General features: G+C 42.3%; 1 protein-coding gene across 1 annotated transcript in view; it reads left to right on the top strand.

Moving 5' to 3' along the window:
* The window catches only part of LOC137312622 (phosphatidylserine synthase 1-like), a 47483-nt gene that overhangs the window by 18173 nt on the left and 7843 nt on the right, over window positions 1–21467 (top strand). The window contains exons 9-12 of the mRNA XM_067979148.1: window positions 9006–9071; window positions 13425–13524; window positions 15675–15743; window positions 17793–17856. Of these exons, the coding sequence (XP_067835249.1) occupies window positions 9006–9071; window positions 13425–13524; window positions 15675–15743; window positions 17793–17856 (299 nt within the window). The remainder of the gene's footprint in view (window positions 1–9005; window positions 9072–13424; window positions 13525–15674; window positions 15744–17792; window positions 17857–21467) is intronic.

Below are 21467 nucleotides of genomic sequence, written 5' to 3'. Positions count from 1 at the left end.
GTAGGCCTCAACCATATCTATTTGGTAAATAATTCACAATGTAGTCTGTTGGTATGACTAAATTTGACATGCGAAAAGCAAGTGTAATTGTTGGGGTGGCTTGTAGCTTTGCCATATAATAGTCATCTGACCACAGAAGGTTCAGCAAATTGTAATGCTGGTGAGTTATGATGACCAGGATAACGCAGTGGTGAATCATGTGATTGCCATGTTGGTTGTAACCATTTCTTCAGAGAGGAGGAAGAGTGATGTCACAAATTGTGCAGTTCCATTGTGTTCGACAAACACAAACAGTAGCAGCTAGACAGAGTGTTTCATGCTGGGCTGTCAGGTTTTTTAGTGCTGATGTATGCCTTTAACAAATTGTTAAACAAGACTTTCCTGCCTCGGTCGACCAGACCATCCTCCTCCAAAGCCTCTCCTCTGTTGGGGTCCAGCTCGGTGGGACTGCCCTCACTTTTACCCATCCAAGCATAGTCAGAGCATTTCAGCTTCCACGTGTACACTGATAGCACTCAACTCTCTACCACCTTTCTCAACCCACTCCACCGCCTCTGTGTTGTTAAATTGCTTGTCCAACATTCACTTCCTGCAGCTAAACGTTGGGAACACCGAAGCCTTGTCTTGGACCCCTGTCACTAATTGCATTCCCCTCCCCGGCCACTGTCTGGGGCTGAAGCAGACTGGCCGCAACCTCTGTGTCCTATCCAACCCTGAGCTGAGCTTCCAGCCCCATATCCACTCGATCACAAAGACTACCTACTTCCATCTCTGTCCCAACCTCAGTTGATATACCGTTGCAACCCTTGTCCATGTCTTTAGATGATTATTCCAATGCTCTCTGACCAGGCGACCATCCTCCACCATCTGTAAACTTCAACTGATCCAAAACTCAGCTGCCCATATTCTAACCTGCACCAAGTCCCACTTAACCATCATATCTGTCTTCGCCGACCTACATTGGCTCCTGGAACCCACCACCTCAGATTTAAAATTCTTATTCTTGTGTTTAAATCTCTTTTTGGCTTCACTCATCTATATCTCTGTAACCTTCTCCATCCCTATAATTTCCCCCCCCCCCCCCCCCCACTCTCCATTCCTCTGACTACAGCCCCTTATACATCTCCCCCTCACTTTATCCCACCATTGATGGCCCTGCCTTCAGCAACCTAGACCCATACTCTAGAATTCCCTCCCTAAACCTCTCCACCTCTCTGCCTTTAACACCCTCCATAAAGCCCAGCTCTAAGTTTTTGGTCAGTCCTCCTTTTGGCTCACTTTTTTGATTAATGCTTTGGAACATTTTTCCATACTAAAAGTGCTATTTGAATGCAAATTGTTGTTCATGCATTTATTTATTAATGGATTTACAGTGAAGTTGCTCATGGTTAGTCAGAGGATATGCAGCCACTGATTTACAGCGACTGATTAAGTCATATAATGTTTAGAGAGACTATTGGAGAATTGTACAGATGTTAGTGATACTTACAGGCTCAAATTCTATGTTCAGGTGCACGCCTGCATGGGCACTGCAAATCAATGGCCTTATTGTTAAATGTTTCATGAATGATGTAGGTAATTTTATCTCACTTTTTCTTAAAGCCCAGGATACAGAGGAAGATGGTAGGAAAGATGTTCCAGGTTGCAGGTAGGTAGAAGATAAATTGTGGGAACTGCATGTAGTATTGGGGAGTAGGGTAGAAATGAGTTGGAGGTTGATCCTGGGATTTAGAAATAGGGAGTTTGATGGCATCGATGGAGTGGTGGGTGGGGGGATTGCAGAATCTGGGGGGAGTGACCATGATGTTTGGGAGCAGAAGGAAGGAGGGTCCAGGCTCTGGAAGGAGTGGGCTGCATTAGGGTATAGCAGTACTGAGAGGAGTTGTATTTGAGAAAGCATTGGGAAAAGATTCTTGAGGTGTGGGAACATTGGGAGAGCCTCTGAGTGTGACAGTGGGAGAGTAGAATTGGAATGCAGCAGCACTGGGATGACAGGATGTGGAAGAACCTGGGAGGGGGTTGCTGAATATGGTGTTACTGTGAGGCTATCCTAGGGAGGTTAGGAAGGGGGATTGCAGGGTGCTGCTGACAAAAGTCCAATAATAGGGGTTTTCTTGTGAATGAGTGGGCATGGAGGGCAGGGATTGGGACAGGAGAGGCAACAGGCTGTAGGAAGGAATAAGGGGGAGGGCTACAGGCACTCAAGACAAGGTGAGTGGCAGGAAGAGGTAGGATAGGTGCATTAGGGTGGAGCCGTGACCCAAGCTGTCTGCCCCAACCCCCCCCACCCCAGGCCAGGTTGGAGATTTTGTTACTCCAGGGTGAGCTTCAAAGCCCAAAGTTAGCTTGGGGCTTGGAATCTGGTTGTGGTGGGAAAAGAACAACATAATGGAGGGGGCAGGAATCATCAAGCCCAAATGTAGTAGCTCCAAGGCAGGTGGAGCTGTGGTCAGCACCACCTACCTTGAAGATGGAGCAGGGAGTTTAAAGGTAAGTATACAACAGTGCCATCAATTTTTGACACCAAACTGTCAGGGGTGAGTAAAATGAATAAATAAGTTTAATCCCAAAAGACTGGTGCGATGGAAATAGTGTTACATTTGCAGAAATAAACCCAAGGCTTTTACTATATTACTAACAAATCTTTCATGGTGAGTTGGAGGGTATGTTGTTTTATAACAATAGAGGTGTTTGACTTGTAGGGGATCGACATCTGCGCCATTTATTAGAGTGACTGAATTAGTCAAATTTCATCACTATGAAAAGATATTCTGGAATTTTTGTGGTGCTTTATGGATTGAATTTTGCAACTCTGTCCATTATTCTGTGAGTGGCCTATTTTTATAGATCTTCTGTGATGTTGCACAAGGAGAGTCAAGGCCAAGTACAGTATTCAGGTCAAACAGCTTTAGAAGGTAGGGAGATAATTTTACCAAGTTGGGGGAGAGGAGGGAGAAGGGAGCCAGAAATATCAAGTTCAAGCCCAGGCCTTTTAGGAAAGGCTGAAACTTTCAAGTAAAAACTTTAATGAAGGTTTTAAAAGGTATAAAAACAATTCAGTAGATAAATGTAACCATGTTATTGTGAAATATGTGATTTTTCATTTTTTTATTTTGTTAAAATCTTCCTTTTGAACATTAGAAATTAGTTACTGAGGGGGGAAAACGGATGATTTTTTTTCAGTAAGCATTTCGACGTGTTTCATTTGGTTCATCGGTAAACCATGATGTCAGAATGTTTACATTTGGTTTGTCCATTATAAAATCATTGAATGATACAGCACAGAAGGAGGCCATTTGGCCCATCATGCCTGTGCCAGCTCTTTGAAAGAGCTATCCTATTAGTCCCGTTCCCCTGCTCTTTCCCCATAGCCCTTCAAATTTTCTCCGTTCGTGTTTATCTAATTCCCTTTTGAAAGTTACTATTGAATCTGCTTCTACCACCCTTTCAGGCAGTGCTTTCCAGATCATAACAACTCGCTGCGTAAAGTTTTTTTTCTCATGTCTCTTCTGGTTCTTTTGCCAATTCCCTTCAATCTGTGTCCTCTGGTTACTGACCCTTCTGCCACTGGAAACAGTTTCTCCTTATTAACTCTATCAAAATCCTTCATGATTTTGAACACCTCTATCAAATCTCCCCTTAACCTTCTCTACTCTGAGAACAATCCCAGTTTCTCTAGTCTCATCACATAACTGAAGTCTTTCATCCCTGGACCATTCTGGTAAATCTCCTCTGCACCCTTTCTTAAGGCCTTGACATCCTTCCTAAAGTGTGGTGCCCAGAATTGAACATAATACTCCAACTAGGGCCTAACCAATGTTTCATAAAGGTTTAGCATAACTTCATATGTATTCTATGCCTCTTCTTTATAAAGCTACAGGTCCCATATGCCTTTTTAACAGCCTTCTCAACTTATCCTGCCCCCTTCAAAGACTTTCATTTCTGCACCCTTTAAAATTGTACCATTTAGTTGATATTGTCTCTCCTCATTCTTCCAACCAAAATGAATCACTTCACACTTCTCTGCATTAAATTTCATCTGCCACGTGCCTGCCCATTTCACCAGTCTGTCTAAGTCCTCCTGAGTCTGTTGCTATGCTCCTCGCTGTTTACTACATTTTGGAGTTTCGTGTCATCTGCAAGCTTTGAAATTACGCCCTGTATATCCAAGTTCAGGACATTAATATACATAAAAAGAGCATTGGTCCCAACTACAAACCCTGGGGACACCACTGCATACTTCCCTCCAGTTTGAATGCAACTGTTCAACATTACTGTCTGCTTTCTGTCCCTTAACCAATTTAGCAGCCACTGCCCCTTTAATCCCATGGGCTTTAATTTTGCTAACCAGTCTATTATGTGGTACTTTATCAAACGCCTTTTGAAAGTCCATGTACACAGCATCAGCTGCATGACCCTCCTCAACCTTCTCTGTGTTAGTCAAGCATGATTTGCCTTTAACAAATCTGTGCTGGCTTTCATTTATTAACCCACATTTTTCCAAGTGCCAATTAATTTTGTCCCGGATTATTGTCTCTAAAAGTTTCCCCACCACCAACGTTAGGCTTGACTGGCGTGTAGTTGCCGGGTTTATCCTTCTCTCCTTTTTTGAACAGGGGTTTACACACAATCCCATTGTAAATGTTCACCTTATAAAGAGTGATACAGGAAGCAGCATTTTGTGAATGGGCAGTGTGCAACACACTCTATTTTTAACAATATACATATGTATGTATAGTATTTTAAAACAATATGGTATATACCATGCAGCATGAGGCATCATTGTCTTTTTAAAAAAAGGTATATATCATTCAAGATTTACTCTGTCATTTGCATTTAGTGTGATTCACTGAAAAGAGTCATGAGCTTCAACTGGATTAAAAAAAGGACATGCATTTATATAGCGCCTTTCACGGCATCCCAAAGTGCTTCACAGCCAATTAAGTTTTTTTTTGACGTGTAGTCACTATTGTAATGTAGGAAACACAGCAGCCAATTTGTGCACAGCAAGGTTCCACAAACAGCAATGAGGTAAATGACCAGATAATCTGTTTTTTAGTGATGTTGATTGAGAGATAAATATTGGCCAGGGAGAACTCCCCTGTTCGTCGTCAAAATAGTGCCGTGGGTTCTTTTAGGTCCACCTGAGAGGGCAGATGGGGCCTTGTTTTAGCATCTCATTCGAAAGACGGCACGTCCGACAGTGCAGCACTCCCTCAGCACTGCACTGGAAGTATCAGCCTAGATTATGTGCTTAAGTTTCTAGAGTGGGATTATACAATAAAACAAATTAGCCTTGGATGCAATCATTGTTGCTGTCTTATGAAAAATGAAAACCCCAAAATTCATTGAGAACCCATGTCAAAAAGTTTCAGGATATAAGTGCTGTACCTTTGCTGCAATTCTCTAGTTCTTGCTGGTTTTAGATTGTGTTATACCTGTGCTCGTCTAACCAAATGTAAAACTGTTTGGACCTGTTAAGGCTGTCAACCGCTGTTATCAGCGAGTACCCATTCTTTTATATCTGCCTGGCAACTGGCTGAGCAAGGCTCATTTTTGGGGAGCCTGGAGATACTAGTAAAATATAAAAGCTCCTTCTGACTGCTCAGATGAAAGGACTAAGCAGTAAGCAGCTTGTGTATTTCACGTGAAACTCTCCTCCTTAAGGATACTACTTGACGTGCTAATTTGATACTGAAAGTGGCATTGGAAGACTGAACTGTTTGCATATTGGCACATCCAAATGTAGTTTGTCTAATTCTAAGAATTTCTATGTCTGGAGATGTGCCGCCTAACTCTGACAGACTTTGTGTTGCACATGTGTGAATATTGCTGTGTGCTCTAATATGAACCTAATTCTTATGCTTCATGGTGTTTTAAGTAGTAAACAAATTTAATCCAAAGCTTTGATCTGTTTGTTGATATTCTGTTTACTGAGGAGACTAAAACGTGGTGGTGGGAGCCAGGTCTCATCTCTGCCTTTCCCCTACTCTTCTGTCACTCTTCCTCATTTGAGCACCTCACCTTCTTGCACAGCTCCCACCTACTCTCTTAAAGTCCTTCCCTAGCAAAGATCTTCCTATTCTCCTCTCTTGGTCTTTGCACTGAACAGCTCCTCATCCTCAATAACTTCGACTTTTGTGCCTCTTGTCCTTACTGGACCTCACGCTGCAAATAAACTCTCCCACCCCTAAGCATCACTTAGACCTCACCATCTCTGAAGTTTTAAATATCAACCACTATCTTTGACTACTTTCTTATTTCCTGCACCATCCAAACTACCCTCGACCTCTGTCTCTGGGGGGGAAAAAACTCCACTTGTCCACAATTCCCTTACTAAAGCGCACTCTCAACACTCTTCTTTGACTTTCCATCCATCAAGATGTTGTTACCTCTGTTGAATTATTCACCAGCTCCCTTTGTTCTGCTGCTGATACCCTCATCCATCCCAATTCACTCGGTTCCCAGCTCTGTACCCTAAAGCACACCTGTTGCACATCTGGTCTGTTTATCCATCTCCAGATCTGGCTTCAATATCCTGAGCAATATGTTGTCTCCCACTCCAGGGTCATCCTGAAAGGCCAAGAACAACCCAAGGCTCCTCTTCTCAATTACCTATCCCCATCCTCTCCATTCTTACCTCCAGGATAAATTGTGAAGAGCTTATCGACGTCTTCATCTCAAAGATTGAGGCTATCCACATGGCTTCCTCAGCTACTGCCTCCTCCTCTTCCCCCTTACCCTCACCCCAACCCTGACTGCAAATCACTTTGCAGCTTCTCTCCTATCTGCCCCACCCCCCTCAGCGCATCCTTTGAGTCACTTTTCCTACTCCTCGATCCTCCACAACCAACAAAGTAAGGACCACTCAACGATCTTGCCTCAATACTTATTGATACGCTACCTTTTCACAAGCATTAACTTCAAACCTTCTTTCTTCAGTGTCTCCCTTAACAATCCCACTCTTAACCTCTGTTCTCTCCACCTACTAGCGATATATAATCTCCCCTTCATCTTTAAGGTTCCCACATGTGTCAGTGGCTAGCTCCATGTGTGCTTCTCCCAAAACCCACAGTTCAATCGCCCTGCTCACAGCACCAAAACCACCCTAGAATCATAGAAAGGTTACAGCAAGGAAGGAGGCCATTCGGCCCATTGAGTCCGTGCTGGCTCTATGCAAGAGCAATCCAGCTAGTCCCACTCCCCGCCTTATCCTCGTAACCTTGCAAATTTTTTCCTTTCAAGTCGCCAATGACATCCTCTGTGACTAAGGTGCATCATCCCATATTAAATCTGCAGCATTCAACATGGTCAACCATCACTTTTGTGTATGGTCTACCTCCTCAGCTCTGGTTCCACTCCTACCTGTCCCAATCTAGCCAGTGTAACTTCAGCATTGGCTTTTCTTCCCCTGCCCTAGTCACCTTCATAGCTGCCCACGGTTCCAACCTTGGTTCCTCTTTTCCTCATTTACGTAGTACTCAGTGACATCATCCATAGGCATGGAATCAGTTTCCAGATATTTGTGGATGACACCAGCTCCATTGTCTACCACAATCCTTGACTGTGCAACCCCTCCATGATGCTGTATTGTTTTTCTGACATCTAGTTGTGAATGAACTGGAACTTTGCCCAGCTGGACACTGGTCTCCATTCCCATCCCCAGCTGCTTGCTTCAGCTGAACCACATGGTAACTTGTTTAACCCAGAGCTGAGTTCCAAACTCCATATTCTATTCATCACCAAAGCAGGAAGGACATTGTTTTTATTTTAGTGTTATACTGACTATTCTGGCTATGAGCAGCAGTTGACCAGAACCCACTTGTGTGATGCTGATGAGCTGTTTGGTAAAGTCACTCGCTATTAAAGGGGCTGCTGAATGACCACATCCAGGCTTGGGCTTGATGTGGAGATGCCGGTGATGGACTGGGGTTGACAATTGTAAACAATTTTACAACACCAAGTTATAGTCCAGCAATTTTATTTTAAATTCACAAGCTTTCAGAGGCTTCCCCCTTCGTCAGGTGAACGATGTGAAATGAAATCCTCGAAAAATTATAAGTGGCTTATAAGGGCTTATAAGTGGCAAATCACATTCGCACCAGACAAGTGCCAGGCAATGACCATCTCCAACAAGAGAGGGTCTAACCACCTCCCCTTGACATTCAACGGCATTACCATCGCCGAATCCCCCACCATCAACATTCTGGGGGTCACCATTGTCAAGAAACTTAACTGGACCAGCCATATAAATACTGTGGCTACGAGAGCAGGTCAGAGGCTGGGTATTCTGCGGCGAGTGACTCACCTCCTCACTCCCCAAAGCCTTTCCACCATCTGCAAGGCACAAGTCAGGCATGTGATGGAATACTCTCCACTTGCCTGGATGAGTGCAGCTCCAACAAAACTCAAGAAGCTCAACACCATCCAGGACAAAGCAGCCCACTTGATTGGCACCCCATCCACCACCCGAAACATTCACTTCCTTCACCACCGGCGCACAGTGGCTGCAGTGTGTACCATCCACAGGATGCACTGCAGTAACTCGCCAAGGCTTTTTTGACAGCACCTCCAAAACCCGTGACCTCCACCACCTAGAAGGACAAGAGCAGCAGGCACATGGGAACAACACCACCTGCACGTTCTCCTCCAAGTCACACACCATCCCGACTTGGAAATATATCGCTGTTCCTTCATCGTCGCTGGGTCAACATCGTGGAACTCCCTTCCTAACAGCGCTGTGGGAGAACCTTCACCACACGGACTGCAGCGGTTCAAGAAGGCGGCTCACCACCACCTTCTCAAGGGCAATTAGGGATAGGCAATAAATGCCGGCCTTGCCAGCAAGCCCACATCCCATGAACGAATAAAAAAAAAGTTACTGAATGTGGAATGTAATGTAGTGTTAACTTACAAAAATGGTTGTGACTTGCATTTTGGATTTTATGACCCTGTTTGTGTATAATATACTTGTTCAATATTTTCCTTTTATGTTTTGTTTACAGACAGTATTATGCATATCTCACTGACACTCAATGCAAAAGAGTAGGGACTCAGTGCTGGGTATTTGGGTAAGTGTGCTTATTTCTATAACTTTCCTCATTTGCGTTAATTTCAATTTATTTAACACTTCATCCTCTGCTCTTGCTACGAAGCCTACTAATCTATCATGTTGTTGTTTGAGCAATTAGCAATAGGTGTGGACCCTAAAATAGACCAAAAATGCAGAGATCAAGAACCTGAGATTAATCCATCTAATAGGGTTTGAGTGCCCTCTGCTGGTTGATTGAAATTGTTATGTTGAACATTGACTTAATTTTTCTAAGACAGAAAACCTGAAATTACTGTCTTCATGTGATTTGATTGATCCCACTCCAGCATTTCACATTGTCGAGCACCAGAATGAGCATGCTGGGAAACAGAATGAGTTCTCGTATTTTGCATTTAGTAACTGCAAGAAGACTCTGATATGACAAGGGTTCAGATTAATGCAGAGCTTTGTTCATGTGGATATAAAAGTGCTGATGTTATGATAACTGAGTGCCTGATGTATCGAAGTTCATCAGACGCCCTCTTATTACTGGAGCCCAAGGCCTTCAACACATCCAGCGAAGCCCAATGTGGCTGGCCAGCGTAAACAATGCTAGGAAACTGTGCGTAAGGTTCATTGCGGAGCACATAACGCCTGTCTTGAACGGATGCTGAGGGCGAGGCCCCTTTCCCTCCTCTCCCTCTCCCTCCTCTCCCTCTCCCTCCTTGCCACCACTTTCCCACCATATCTTTTCCTCCCGCCCACCTCCTAAGAAAACAGTAGTCAGCAGACTATTGAAGTTGAAATTCTGACTCCCTTACACTCTTGGCACATCATGAGCCACATGCTGGAAGCACCAGAAAAACATTGAAATGAGCTTTATTGGATAAGGCCAGCTCATTTATGCACAGGCACACACTGAACAAGGACCTCATGTGTCTTAATCCCACCATCAAGAGATTTGTTTCCTACTCCCTTTATCCTTGTACCTCTTCAGGTCCTTAACATTTGTTATAGGAGAAGCTTTCGTCTTCCATCGGTTACATGACTATGCAGTTCCCCAGAGACCTACGGTATTGCATTAGTGATGGTCCTCATGAGTTCTCTAGTTGGCTTTCAGACAACTAAAAAGCTTTTTGGTAACATTAAGCTTTAGTGTTTTGAGCAAAGGGAGAGAAAATCTTTGGGCGATTAAAGCCAGGCTTCTCCTGCCCACATTCTAGCAATTGGTTACAGAGTAGCAGTGTCGGAGAACAAGTTGTTAGCCTGCTATTACTTTCTGAATGGTGCACAGTGTGGAGAGGGAGAAAAATCACTTTATAAGTAGTAATGTAGTGGCAACTATACAATAGTTGATCGTTTTTAGAAAAATATATAAACTAAAAACATTTTTTGGAATAAATAACCTGTGAAATGATTACAGTCACAGCTGCTAATGAGTACATCATGAAATGCATCTAACTCCATTTCACTTGACTTTAGAGAACTTGAAATATAGGGGATATATTAAAAGGTATAGCTAATGTAAACCTAGATTAAAACAAATGTATTAAGAAGAATGTTTTTACTGAAGCTGGGAAATAGTCGAGTGGAGTTGTTCAAGATACCGATGGACGCTTTGATATGGGAGAGTTAGAGTAATAAGGAGACAGAATGGGCTTTTTTTTTTCTTGTGTTCTAAGATCATCAGTTTTACAGCATCAGTATCAAAACATTTAGACTGTTGAGCTGAAGCCTTTTTGACTCTTCTACCCCTCGCCACGCGTCCCGCGCCCCCCCACCCCGGGGCTTTTCCCTCCCACAAAAAATGTTGTCAAACAGTTCTACGAGGACAGTGCTCCTTCAGATTACAACATATTGGCCCAGATTTTGCTGTGAAAATAACGGTGCGGCTAACTGACATCGGACAGCAACTTCGGAGATGTGCAGTTAAACACGAAAATCCAGAAGTTGCTGTCGGAGATGCACCGCTCCTCCGTAAGCTGCGCGAAAACAGCATCTCACCGTCTTGTTCCCCATTCAAATGTATTGAACGGCATGAAGTTCCTGTACTGACGTCATCAGTATGGACTAAACTCACCACAAAAAGTTAGGGCTTGTTCGCTCCAGTCTAAGCATCCTTTTAACAGTGTGGTAAGTCTTAATTAGTGCCAAACAACCTTTCTGGCACTGAAAGTTAACTATTACAAGTGTGGGGTCTCATTCCTTCAGCTTCTAATTGTTGTTGGCGATTTTTAAAAAAAAATTTAAATAACTTTTTTGACCTTTTTCTGTTTTTTTTCTCTTAAGCCAATCTTTCTTTCCCTCTCTTTATTTTGCTTTCTGTATCTGATTTGACATTGAATTCACTATTCTAACTTACACTTCCTGGTTCAGACTCTGCACTGCTTATTAACAATTCTTCAATCTGATTGGTTAAGGAGAAACACTTTTGCTTACCCTTTTTACACAGATCCCGGATGCCCTGTTTAAACATAAGAAATAGGAGCAGGAATAGGCCATACGGTCCCTTAAGCCTGCTCTGCCATTCAATCAGATCATGGCTGATCTTCAACCTTAATTCCACTTTCCTGCCCGATCCCCATTTCCCTTGATTCCCCTAGAGTCCAAAAACTTATTGATCTCAGCCTTGAATATATTCAACGACTGAGCATCCACAGCTCTCTGGGGTAGAGAATTCCAAAGATTCACAACCCTCTGAGTGAAGAAATGCCTCCTTTTCTCAATCTTAAATGGCTGACCCCATATCCTGCGACTATGCCCTCTAGTTCTAGACTCTCCAGCCAGGGGAAACAACCTATCAGCCTCTACCCTGTCAAGTCCCCTCATAATCTTATACTTTTCAATGAGATCACCTCTCATTGAGTTTGGATCTCCCGCTGTCTGCAACTTGCCATGCAAAGCCCCATGGAAAGTCTATAGGCAAGTACAAGTCTAACGAACAGCTGGTGCCATTCGTTCACAGCTCACAGCAAAATCTGGCCCACTGTCAAAAGCCAAAGCAAGTTATCGCTGTCTATCATAAATGCTCCTGAGGATTCCAGTCTATTTTTCATGAATGTCCAAAACAGTGTTGTGTTTTACTAAATTCCTAGTGACAATTATTGTACTTTGTTCACTTGAAGGTGAAAAACATTCAGCAGTACAATTAGACTACAAATGTTGTCCTTCCATTGTGTTGGGTAATGTTTTTGAGTAGTGTAACATTAGGATAATGTACTGCTGGTTATAGATTTGCAACTTTAATGGGAGTAATTTGCGATGACTAGTATCACACAGGAAGTGTATTAGCACAGTGCTGAAGGATATTGTTGAAGTGCAATTTTTCCTAAAGCTTGGCACCAAAACAATAAGTAAGCCTAGTGCAATGTGTGTGTTTACTTCCAAATCTATCCATCTATCTATATAATTAAGTTTTGCATCTAGTGCATATTGCACTTGTACCTATATCAGTCACACTTTAAATGCATCTGTAGTGTTGTTCTGATTGATTGAATGACTTAAATAACCACAATCTATTCAATAATATGCTGATTTGCTCAAATATTCAACTGTCACGAGATAACCTGCTACTGATTATGGGCAAAGTTGGTATTGCTGGAGACAGATGAGGGGGAGGCAGAGGCCTGTGTGGTTGTAGGATGTGAGTGGAGGTCAGCTTAGTTGTACTTGCACCCGAGGCTCCAGCTCCTGCTGCTGATATGTCTGAAGAGGTGATACTATTTGAGAGGTGGTAAGTGCTGCAGCTGTGGCATCTCCTGTGGGGGTTGATTCCTGACTAGGGCCACCACTGGCTTTTTCTTCTAAAGGTGCCCATCCTGCTATTGTATGCTGACAATCCCCCAGTAGTTCATCTTCACCAGGCACAGCCTAGGCCTCTGTCCTGGTCTTCCCTTGCTTTTAAGGTATTTCCCAACAATATTGCTGACCAACTGCAATTCCAGCCATCTCACCAGGTTGCTTCCAGCTTTCTTCTCATGCATGGTGTATCAGAACTTGTATATAATTTAAATAAATCTCCGACATACCTGTTCTTTTAACCCCATTCTCTCTCAAATCCTCCCAATCCTTGACCACCTCATGTGATTCCCCCAGCATAAACCCTCTCCACTCTCACATCGCAGCCACCCCAAATATCCGCCCTCCAAGCCCATTCAAGTATTCCCACACCCCCATTGCAACAGTCTAATGTCTGACTCATCAAAAACAATATGAAATGTGTTATTATATCAAAATTATATTTTTCGAGCTTGAAGTAATTTATTTTTATTAAATGCATTTGGTGACACCCAGAAAAATTCAAATTAATCCCAAAAAATCAGACTGTGGACCTGGCTGTGACTCCGACTGAATTGACGAGATCTGTCTAACTTTTTTTTTAAAATGTTGACAGGGCCATTGCCTTTCTGGAAGCAATAGTGTGCATCAAGTCGGGTCAGGATTTGTTCTCCAAAACTGTGGGACTGTACGTTATCCTTTGGCTTATTTGCATGGTAAGAAAGTCCATTGCTCATTGTTACAGTAATTTCCACATTAATTGTAGGTCCCAGCAAGGACCTATATCCAACCTTGAGCCTGGATTTAAGGTTCTGTAAACATACATTACAGCTCTGCTGGTGGTCATGTGGGTAAAAGTACCATTCAGTTTTTTTTAATGCTATTTTGGAAGGAGGTGGAGATTGTGCTTGAAATTACACCCCACTCCCCCAATGGGTAAAAGCAGCAGCCAGTGTAGTACTCAGCCATATAGTCTTGCTGAGGTAGCTGATCTCACTTCGGATGCTATACAGTCCAGGTAGAGGTGCAGTTTGATTTGTATGAATCTCCTTTTCTTAGGGAGCCATATCCTATGGCTCTGGTTTTCAATGTGGCTCATAAATCAAGTTTGCCTGAGCTGAATGACCGAGGAGAAATTTAGTTTTGGCTGCATTGTATTATTGATCTGAATTCACTATTACTAATAACTGTATGCACAGGATTAATTATGGTTTCTAGGAGCTATTTGAGCAAAATATAGAAAATACTCATTTCATTCAGGTAGGTGTAGATCAATTCCTATGTGTCTCAGTCTTGGTTTGTGTCAAACAAAAAGTTTTAATATCCTAATGTCGATTGAATGCAGAGACATTGGGTTGTACCTATTTTATAATGTCTTTGTGATTGGATGGATGAAGCATTCAGTTCAACCTGGGGGACAAATATTCTATGTAATTAACAAAGAATCGCATATCATTTAATACAGTTAAGGAAAATACAGATTTTTGTGAAATGGGGTTTCTTTCAGTACACCTTTAAAGAACTTGGAATGATACTCACGTGGCTGCATTTACCTCAGAAGTCAGTTTGTTGTTGATAGTGAAACTGGGGTTTTTGACTTCGTAGCAGTGGTCCACCCTGTAAGAAGTAAACATCCTTTTCAAGGTTTAATGTATGTTGAAAAATAGCTCAGTGGTTGCAATTTTATTATTTGAATATATTGTGGCGAATAGCTTGTAAAGTTTATATATTACAATAAATGCATTGTTTTGTACTGAATACTGTTCACTTACCTGTTCTATGTTGAATAAATTGTTTTCTGGTTTATAGCCTGAGCTTCAGTCTTTTGGTGTAGATTCAATCTGCCTACAAAGACCAGGAGAATCATGTGGTGGCACATGGTACATTCCAGTAAGCCAGTGTACAGTGTACAGCAAGGGTTCTCTATTCAATCCCTGAGTCTTACTGTCACATACCTAGATAATTGATCAGTAAAGGTACACTCCAGTTCATAGGGACGCAAGGTCTGCTTCCTGGAGTGGTTAGTGATACTAAACCCAAGTAGAATGTCCAGCATAGACACAAAAATGTGACTTTGGATGACAACGTTAAGAAAAATGTAATGTGATCTTAAAGATTTTACTTGATACCATCATTTTTTAAATGAATCAATTGGGACCAGAGGATATAAAGTTTAAAGTGCTGAATTTTGAGGGCCGACATGTTAAAAGTGAGTCGTTTTGTTCATATAATATGCAAAGGAAAATATTTGCAGAGTTAATTTATAAGTATATAAATAGAAAGCAAAAAAAAAACTCCAAATGCTGAAAATCTGAAACAAAAGCAGAAAATTCTGGATATGCGCAGCAGGTCAGTGAGGAACTGTAGAGAGATAAGACTGATCGCTGTTTCAGGCAGGTCCCTTCCCAGGCTGATTTCTCTGTACAGATGCTGACTGAAGTGCTGTGTATTTCCAGCATTTTTTTGTTTGTTTCTCACAAAATCTAGTTTTGTTGCTAATAAGTCTCTCAATAAATTGGGTGATTTGATATAATATTTTTATAGTATATGTGGGCCAGAGTAATTTATTCACAGCTTAATGTACTCGTTAAGTTTTATTGATATTATATTTTAAAAAGGGGCAAATGATTACACAGTCCTGTACATAATCATAGAGATGAGAAGGATCCCTGATCTGTTCTGAATTTGCTGATCACTGCTGGACCAGCAGCAGGAATACTGTTGTTTTGTGGCTCTGCATGGGCTTTGTAAAATGTCAAAAATGAATGAAAAATATTAGATGGTAACTGCCTTTTTTAAATTGTGTGAGATTTGGGCCCAGGAAAGGGAATATGCTCTACCTAAAGAGGCTTTCTGTTCATTTCAGGCTTTCATCACTTTCCTTTGTCTTTCTGGAATGGTATGGTACGCTGAACATTTTGGGCAACGTGAAAAGGTGAGTTTTTTTACTCCTCTTCATACTTGTGAGCAGATTCTTTACTCTCTGTGCCAGAAGCACTGCGTACTGCCCAGTCTTTTTGCATTCAGGGAAGTTACATCTGATGGATTTAATGTGCATTAATGTTATTATGTTAAAATGATGGACCAGTGCCATTTATTCACAGGTTAATGCACAGATGATGGGTTTTATTGATTTATATTATATTTTGAAAAGGGTGGTGTACATAACCAAAGAGATGAGTAAAGTCTCCTGTTCAATCTCTGGTCTGTTCCGAGTTTGTTGATCACTGCCAGGCCAGCAGCAGAATTGTTACAATTTGCCTTAGTCTTCCTGAGCTAGGAAGGGGAAAATCAGCAGGGTTTCTGCTCCTCATCTGTGATCCTTGCCCTGCACAGATAGCATGCCAACACCTGAAGTAAGATTTTCTGCTGCCTTTTCTGGCAACATTGGACAGAGTTGGAAGTTCGACCCCGCAAGAAATGGGTTTACATCCTCGCTAATTTTATAGTAGGCGGTACCAGTTGCATTGGAAGCATCTTAATCAAAGAGATGCTTCATTTTAATATTAATTTGAAGGCGTGTCAGGCTTGCATGCCAGTCTCTGGTGTGCAGGACGCCTAACGAGAAGAACGCTCATAATAAATAGGCATTCAGGATGGCTAGTCAGGAGGCCATGGAAAGGATACAGCAATATAAAGGTAAATGTATTTTGGCATCTCTTAACCATTAATCTTTTTTTTTTCCTCTTGGCGTTTATATTCTAATGAACCTTTGTGCCAATTGATCTAAATTATTCCCCCTCACCCCACCCCGGATCACAATACCCTTGCAGCCACATCTATAGAAAGAAGTGAAATGACCTTGTTTTGGCGATGTAGTGCTTGTGTAGACGACTCCTCCCAAAGAAAGAAGTGCTTGCAGACCTCTACTAGCATCACTAAGAAATGTGAATGTCTAACTAATTGTAGTGTTGTATTCTTCCTCAGCAGTACAGCAGTAGCACAATCACCGTGTGTCATGCTTTCAGTGGCATAGCATGCCCATTTGCTGCACCTGTCAAGGTGCCATAAACTATTTTTGCAGTTCCTGGCACATTTGTCTGGCAGCGACCATGGAGAACAGTCTTTTCAGGGTCTGGGTTAGCACAGAGACAGATGAAGAGTTGTGCTATCTGGTGCAAGAACATCTGTGGCTACATAGAGCTGGCAGATACAGTGACAGTAACAATCTGCTATGGCCTGAAACTTTGCATCTCCTTGCAGGCAAGCTGCAATGCTGAGCTGTAGAGATGGGTCTGTGAAGTGGCACAGAAGGCAACCCTCCTCACAGGTACCTCGTGCAGCAGCTATCAAGCATGGGTTTGGGTGCTGGGCTGCTCCGTCACTTATCTTCAGATTCGTAGCTGTACTTGGGTTCCCATTCCCTTCATTTTTGCTTGCCTCTTTATAGTCCCATGCCGCTTCAGCCTTCTGAGGCTCTCCAGAGGCTTTCTGAATTTCTGCCCCATTGTGACTTACCTTTTTAATTAAAGTTTATTTGCATGCCATTCTCTTCTCCCACCACTCTTATGCTCTTTAGATCCATCCAAACTTGTACCTGAAGTTATGCTTAATGAGCTGACAAAGAAAAACTGGATGTGAACAACCCACTTCCATTTGAGTCTGTCCAAAATCAGCCAGTAGCCACCCTGGCGTAAATTACGCCAAAAGAGGAAAATCTAGTCGTAGCTGTCGGACCTCGTGAAGAATTGATATTTAGGTGAGGTGCAAAAGGGCTGTTCGCATCCATGGAACCTTTATAGCAGAATCCATCACAGCCTACGGGAGAGGAGATAGGGGAAAAAGTAATTCTATAGTTTGGCCAGTGCTATTGTAATTACAACGGTGTTTCACTTCAGTTTTTAACTGCACTCTGGAGCTGACTGTTCACCTAGAGTTTTAATATACTTGTGTATGCAAAATACTGCCATTAATCCTGCTTTAGCATTGCTGAACATTGCTGCTTTACACCGATTTCAGTGCTCAATTTTTTTCTATGTTTCAGACCCTTTCTGAATGTGAAGAAAGCACCGATTCCTCACCATTACATTGGGACATATATGCTAAAGGTTTGTGTATTTGTATACACTTTCTCTTCCTAGGTTTTTAGTTATTTGGCTCTCAAAATGCCCAAGGGAGAAGGTAATTACAGGTTAGTATGACCTAAATTGTTTTTGTGTCCGTCAGTCTACTTTATGTTAATTACTAAACTATTATCAATAGTGAGCACCTTTCCATTGAACAGCTCTGAGTTTACATTTTGTAATCAATATTTACAGGACTTTTGCTGACTTGCTTTTGCACGAAAACTGAATGGAACACACTTGAGTGACATGGATTCAAGCACTCTGTTCCTTTGATAATCGGTACAGCATGCTTTGTTCCACTAAACCATAAAAGTAGCTAGGCAGAGGCATAGTATGAAGGCGTAGTTTGTTGCAGCAGCAATGTGAGGTGTCCTGCAGTAGAGACGCAAGTTCAAAACTATAGAGTTTCTTATCTCGGCTGTGAGGAAGTACAGCCCGTCATAGGAAAAGAGGAAAACTCATCAGACTCATCATTGTGCCACTCTTGTTCATTTCCTACCAGTTGGTTCAGAGCAGGATTGTGAGGGGCCTGGGCCAGGATTGACTGCCTGTCCGTCTGCCACGGTTGGTGTGTAGAAAGGAAGGATATGAAACAATACCTTTGAATTAAAAAGAACACTTTTTAGTTTATATTTGCTCCTATCCTTTTAACCCTTGGACCTTTAATTGTCTCACAGTTGGTTTTGTAAGTGTTCATATTATGCACTGATACTGAAATAAACAGCAAGTTACACAAATATTTGTAATAGTTTTATAACTAAACTAAACAGTTAAATGCAAATATAATTTTTCAAACTTCAATTTCCTTTTTTTTCTACTAAATCTATCTTTTCCATACTTTTTCCTAAAATCTAACTTTAAAGCCTGTGTCTATTTCCTGGCTTCCTGCCAGGAGTAACTTCCAAAGAAAATGGGCTTTCATAGGCTAAAATCTAGCTCCAGTGAACATTTTTCCCCACTTTCCTGCCATTGAAAAGCCCAGTGCTGACAATTGACATGGTTGCCAGCAAAATAGATTGGTGTGACACGTAAAATACATCAAAATGGGGAGGGATTTTGGTGGACAGGTGAACTGATCAGCAACCCAAAAAAGATCAGTAGACTCGGCCATAACACTAAGAGTTAAACGAATTCGCCAGGGTTAAGGAAGGATGTCATTGAGCGACTGCAGAACATTCTGGAGGGGGAGGGTGAACAACCAGAGGTCGTGGTCCATATCTGTACCAACGACATAGGTAGAAAGAGGGATGAGGCCCTGCAGGAAGATTTTAAGGAGTTAGGAAAGAGAGTAAGAAGCAGGACCTCAAAGGTAGTAATCTCCGGATTACTCCCAGTGCCACACGCTAGTGAGGTATAGCAATAGGAGGATAGAGCATATGAATGTGTGGCTGGAGAGATGGTGCAGGAGGCTTTAGATTTTTGGGGCATTGGGACCTGTACAAGCCGGCCGGGTTGCACCTCAACAGACCCGGGACCAATACCTTTGCGGGGAGGTTTGCTAGTGCTATTGGAGAGGGTTTAAATTAGCTTGGCAGGGGAATGGGAACCTGAGTGTAGATTCAGATGGGACAGAATCAGAACTGGAGGTAGAAGGCAGAAAATTAGTAAGTGACTTAGGAAGGCAGAGGAAACAAATGTTAGAAAATAAACAGCAAGGGAGTTTGGCAGTGCTTAATGGTATATAACTCCAATGAGTATAGTGAACAAGACAGATGAGCTGAGGGTACAAATAGACACGTAGCAGTACGATATCTTAGCTATTACAGAAACATGGCTTAAAGAGCGCCATGAATGGCAGCTCAATGTTCCTGGTTACAGGGTTTTCAGACGAGATAGAGAAGGGGATAAAAAAGGAGGGGGGGTATGGCAACTTTGGTTAAAGAAACAATTACAGCTGTGAGGAGGGATGATATGTTTGAAGGATCATCAAATACAGCCATATGGATAGGGCTAAGGAACAAAAAAGGAGCAGTCACACTAAAGGGAGTGTACTATACACCCTCAAACAGTCAGAGGGAGATAGAAGAGCAAATATGTAGGCAAATTGCTGAAGTGCAAAAGTAGTAGGGCAGTAATAATAGGGGATTTCAACTATCCTAATACGAACTGGGACACAAATAGTGTGACTGGTATAGAGGGCACAAAATTCTTAAATTGCATTCAGGAGAACTTTTTTAGCCAGTACATACCAAGCCCAACAAGAGAGGGGGCAGTTCTGGATTTAGTTTTAGGAAATGAGGCTGGGCAGGTGGAAGGAGTATCAGTGGGAGAGCATTTTGGCGGTGGTGATCATAATTCAGTTAGTTTTAGCATAGTTATGGAAAAGGACAATGATGGAACAGGAGTTAAAGTTCTCAATTGGGGAAAGGTCAATTTTACTAAGCTAAGAAGTGATTAGCAAAAGTGGACTGGAAACAGCTACTTGAAGGTAAATCATTGCCAGAGCAGTGGGAGGTATTCATGGGGGAGATTCAAGGGGTTCAGAGTAAACATGTTCCCACAAAGAAAAAGGGTGGGACTTCCAAACCTAGAGCCCCCTGGATGTCAAGGAGCATACAGGGTAAGAAAAGGCAAAAAAGGGAAGCTTATATCTGATACTGAGAACTCATTACTGCAGAAAGCCTAGAGGATTATAGAAAGTGCAGGGGGGAAATTAAAAAGGACATTAGGAAAGCAAAGAGGGCATGAAAAAATACTGGCAAGGAAAACCCAAAGATGTTTTATAAATACTTAAAGAGCAAGAGGATAACTAAGGAAAGAGTAGGGCTTATTTGAGATCAAAAAGGTAACCTATGTGTGGAGGCGGAAGATGTTGGTATGGTTCTTAATGAACACTTTGCGTCTATCTTCACAAAAGAGGGGCGATGCAGACATTGTAGTTTAAGGAGGAATGTGAAATATTGGATGGCATAAACATAGTGAGAGAGGAAATATTAAGGGGATTAGCATCTTTGAAAGTAGATAAATCACCAGGGCCAGATGAAATGTATCCCAGGCTGTTAAAAGAAGCAAAGGAGGAAATAGCGGAGGCTCTGACCATAATTTTCCAATCCTCACTGGATACAGGCGTGATGCCGGAGGATTGGAGAACTGCTAACGTTGTACCATTGTTTAAAAGAGGAGCGAGGGATAGACTGAGTAATTACAGGCCAATCAGTCTAACCTCAGTGGTGGGCAAATTATTGGAATCAATTCTGAGGGACAGGATAAACAGTCACTTAGAAAGGCACAGAGTAATCAAGAACAGTCAGCATGGATTTCTTACGGGAAGGTCGTGCCTGACTAACCTGATTGACCCTCCTTGTTACCTCCTCAAAAAATTCAATGAGGGTAGTGCATTTGATGTAGTCTACATGGATTTTAGCGAAGCTTTTGACAAGGTCCCCATTGTAGACTGGTCAAAAAAGTACAAGCCCATGGGATTCAAGGGAGAGTGGCATGTTTGATCCAAAATTGGCTCAGTGGCAGGAAGCAAAGGGTAATGGTCGACAGGTGGATTTGTGACTGGAAAGCTGTTTCCAGTGGGGTTCCACAGGGCTCAGTACAAGGCCCCTTACTTATTGTGATCTAAATGATTTGGACTTGAATGTAGG

Source organism: Heptranchias perlo, chromosome 3, assembly GCF_035084215.1.
Source record: "Heptranchias perlo isolate sHepPer1 chromosome 3, sHepPer1.hap1, whole genome shotgun sequence".
Classification (NCBI taxonomy): Eukaryota; Metazoa; Chordata; class Chondrichthyes; order Hexanchiformes; family Hexanchidae; genus Heptranchias; species Heptranchias perlo.
The sequence above is the reverse complement of the archived record's forward strand: the minus strand, read 5'-3'. Positions and strand labels throughout refer to the sequence as shown.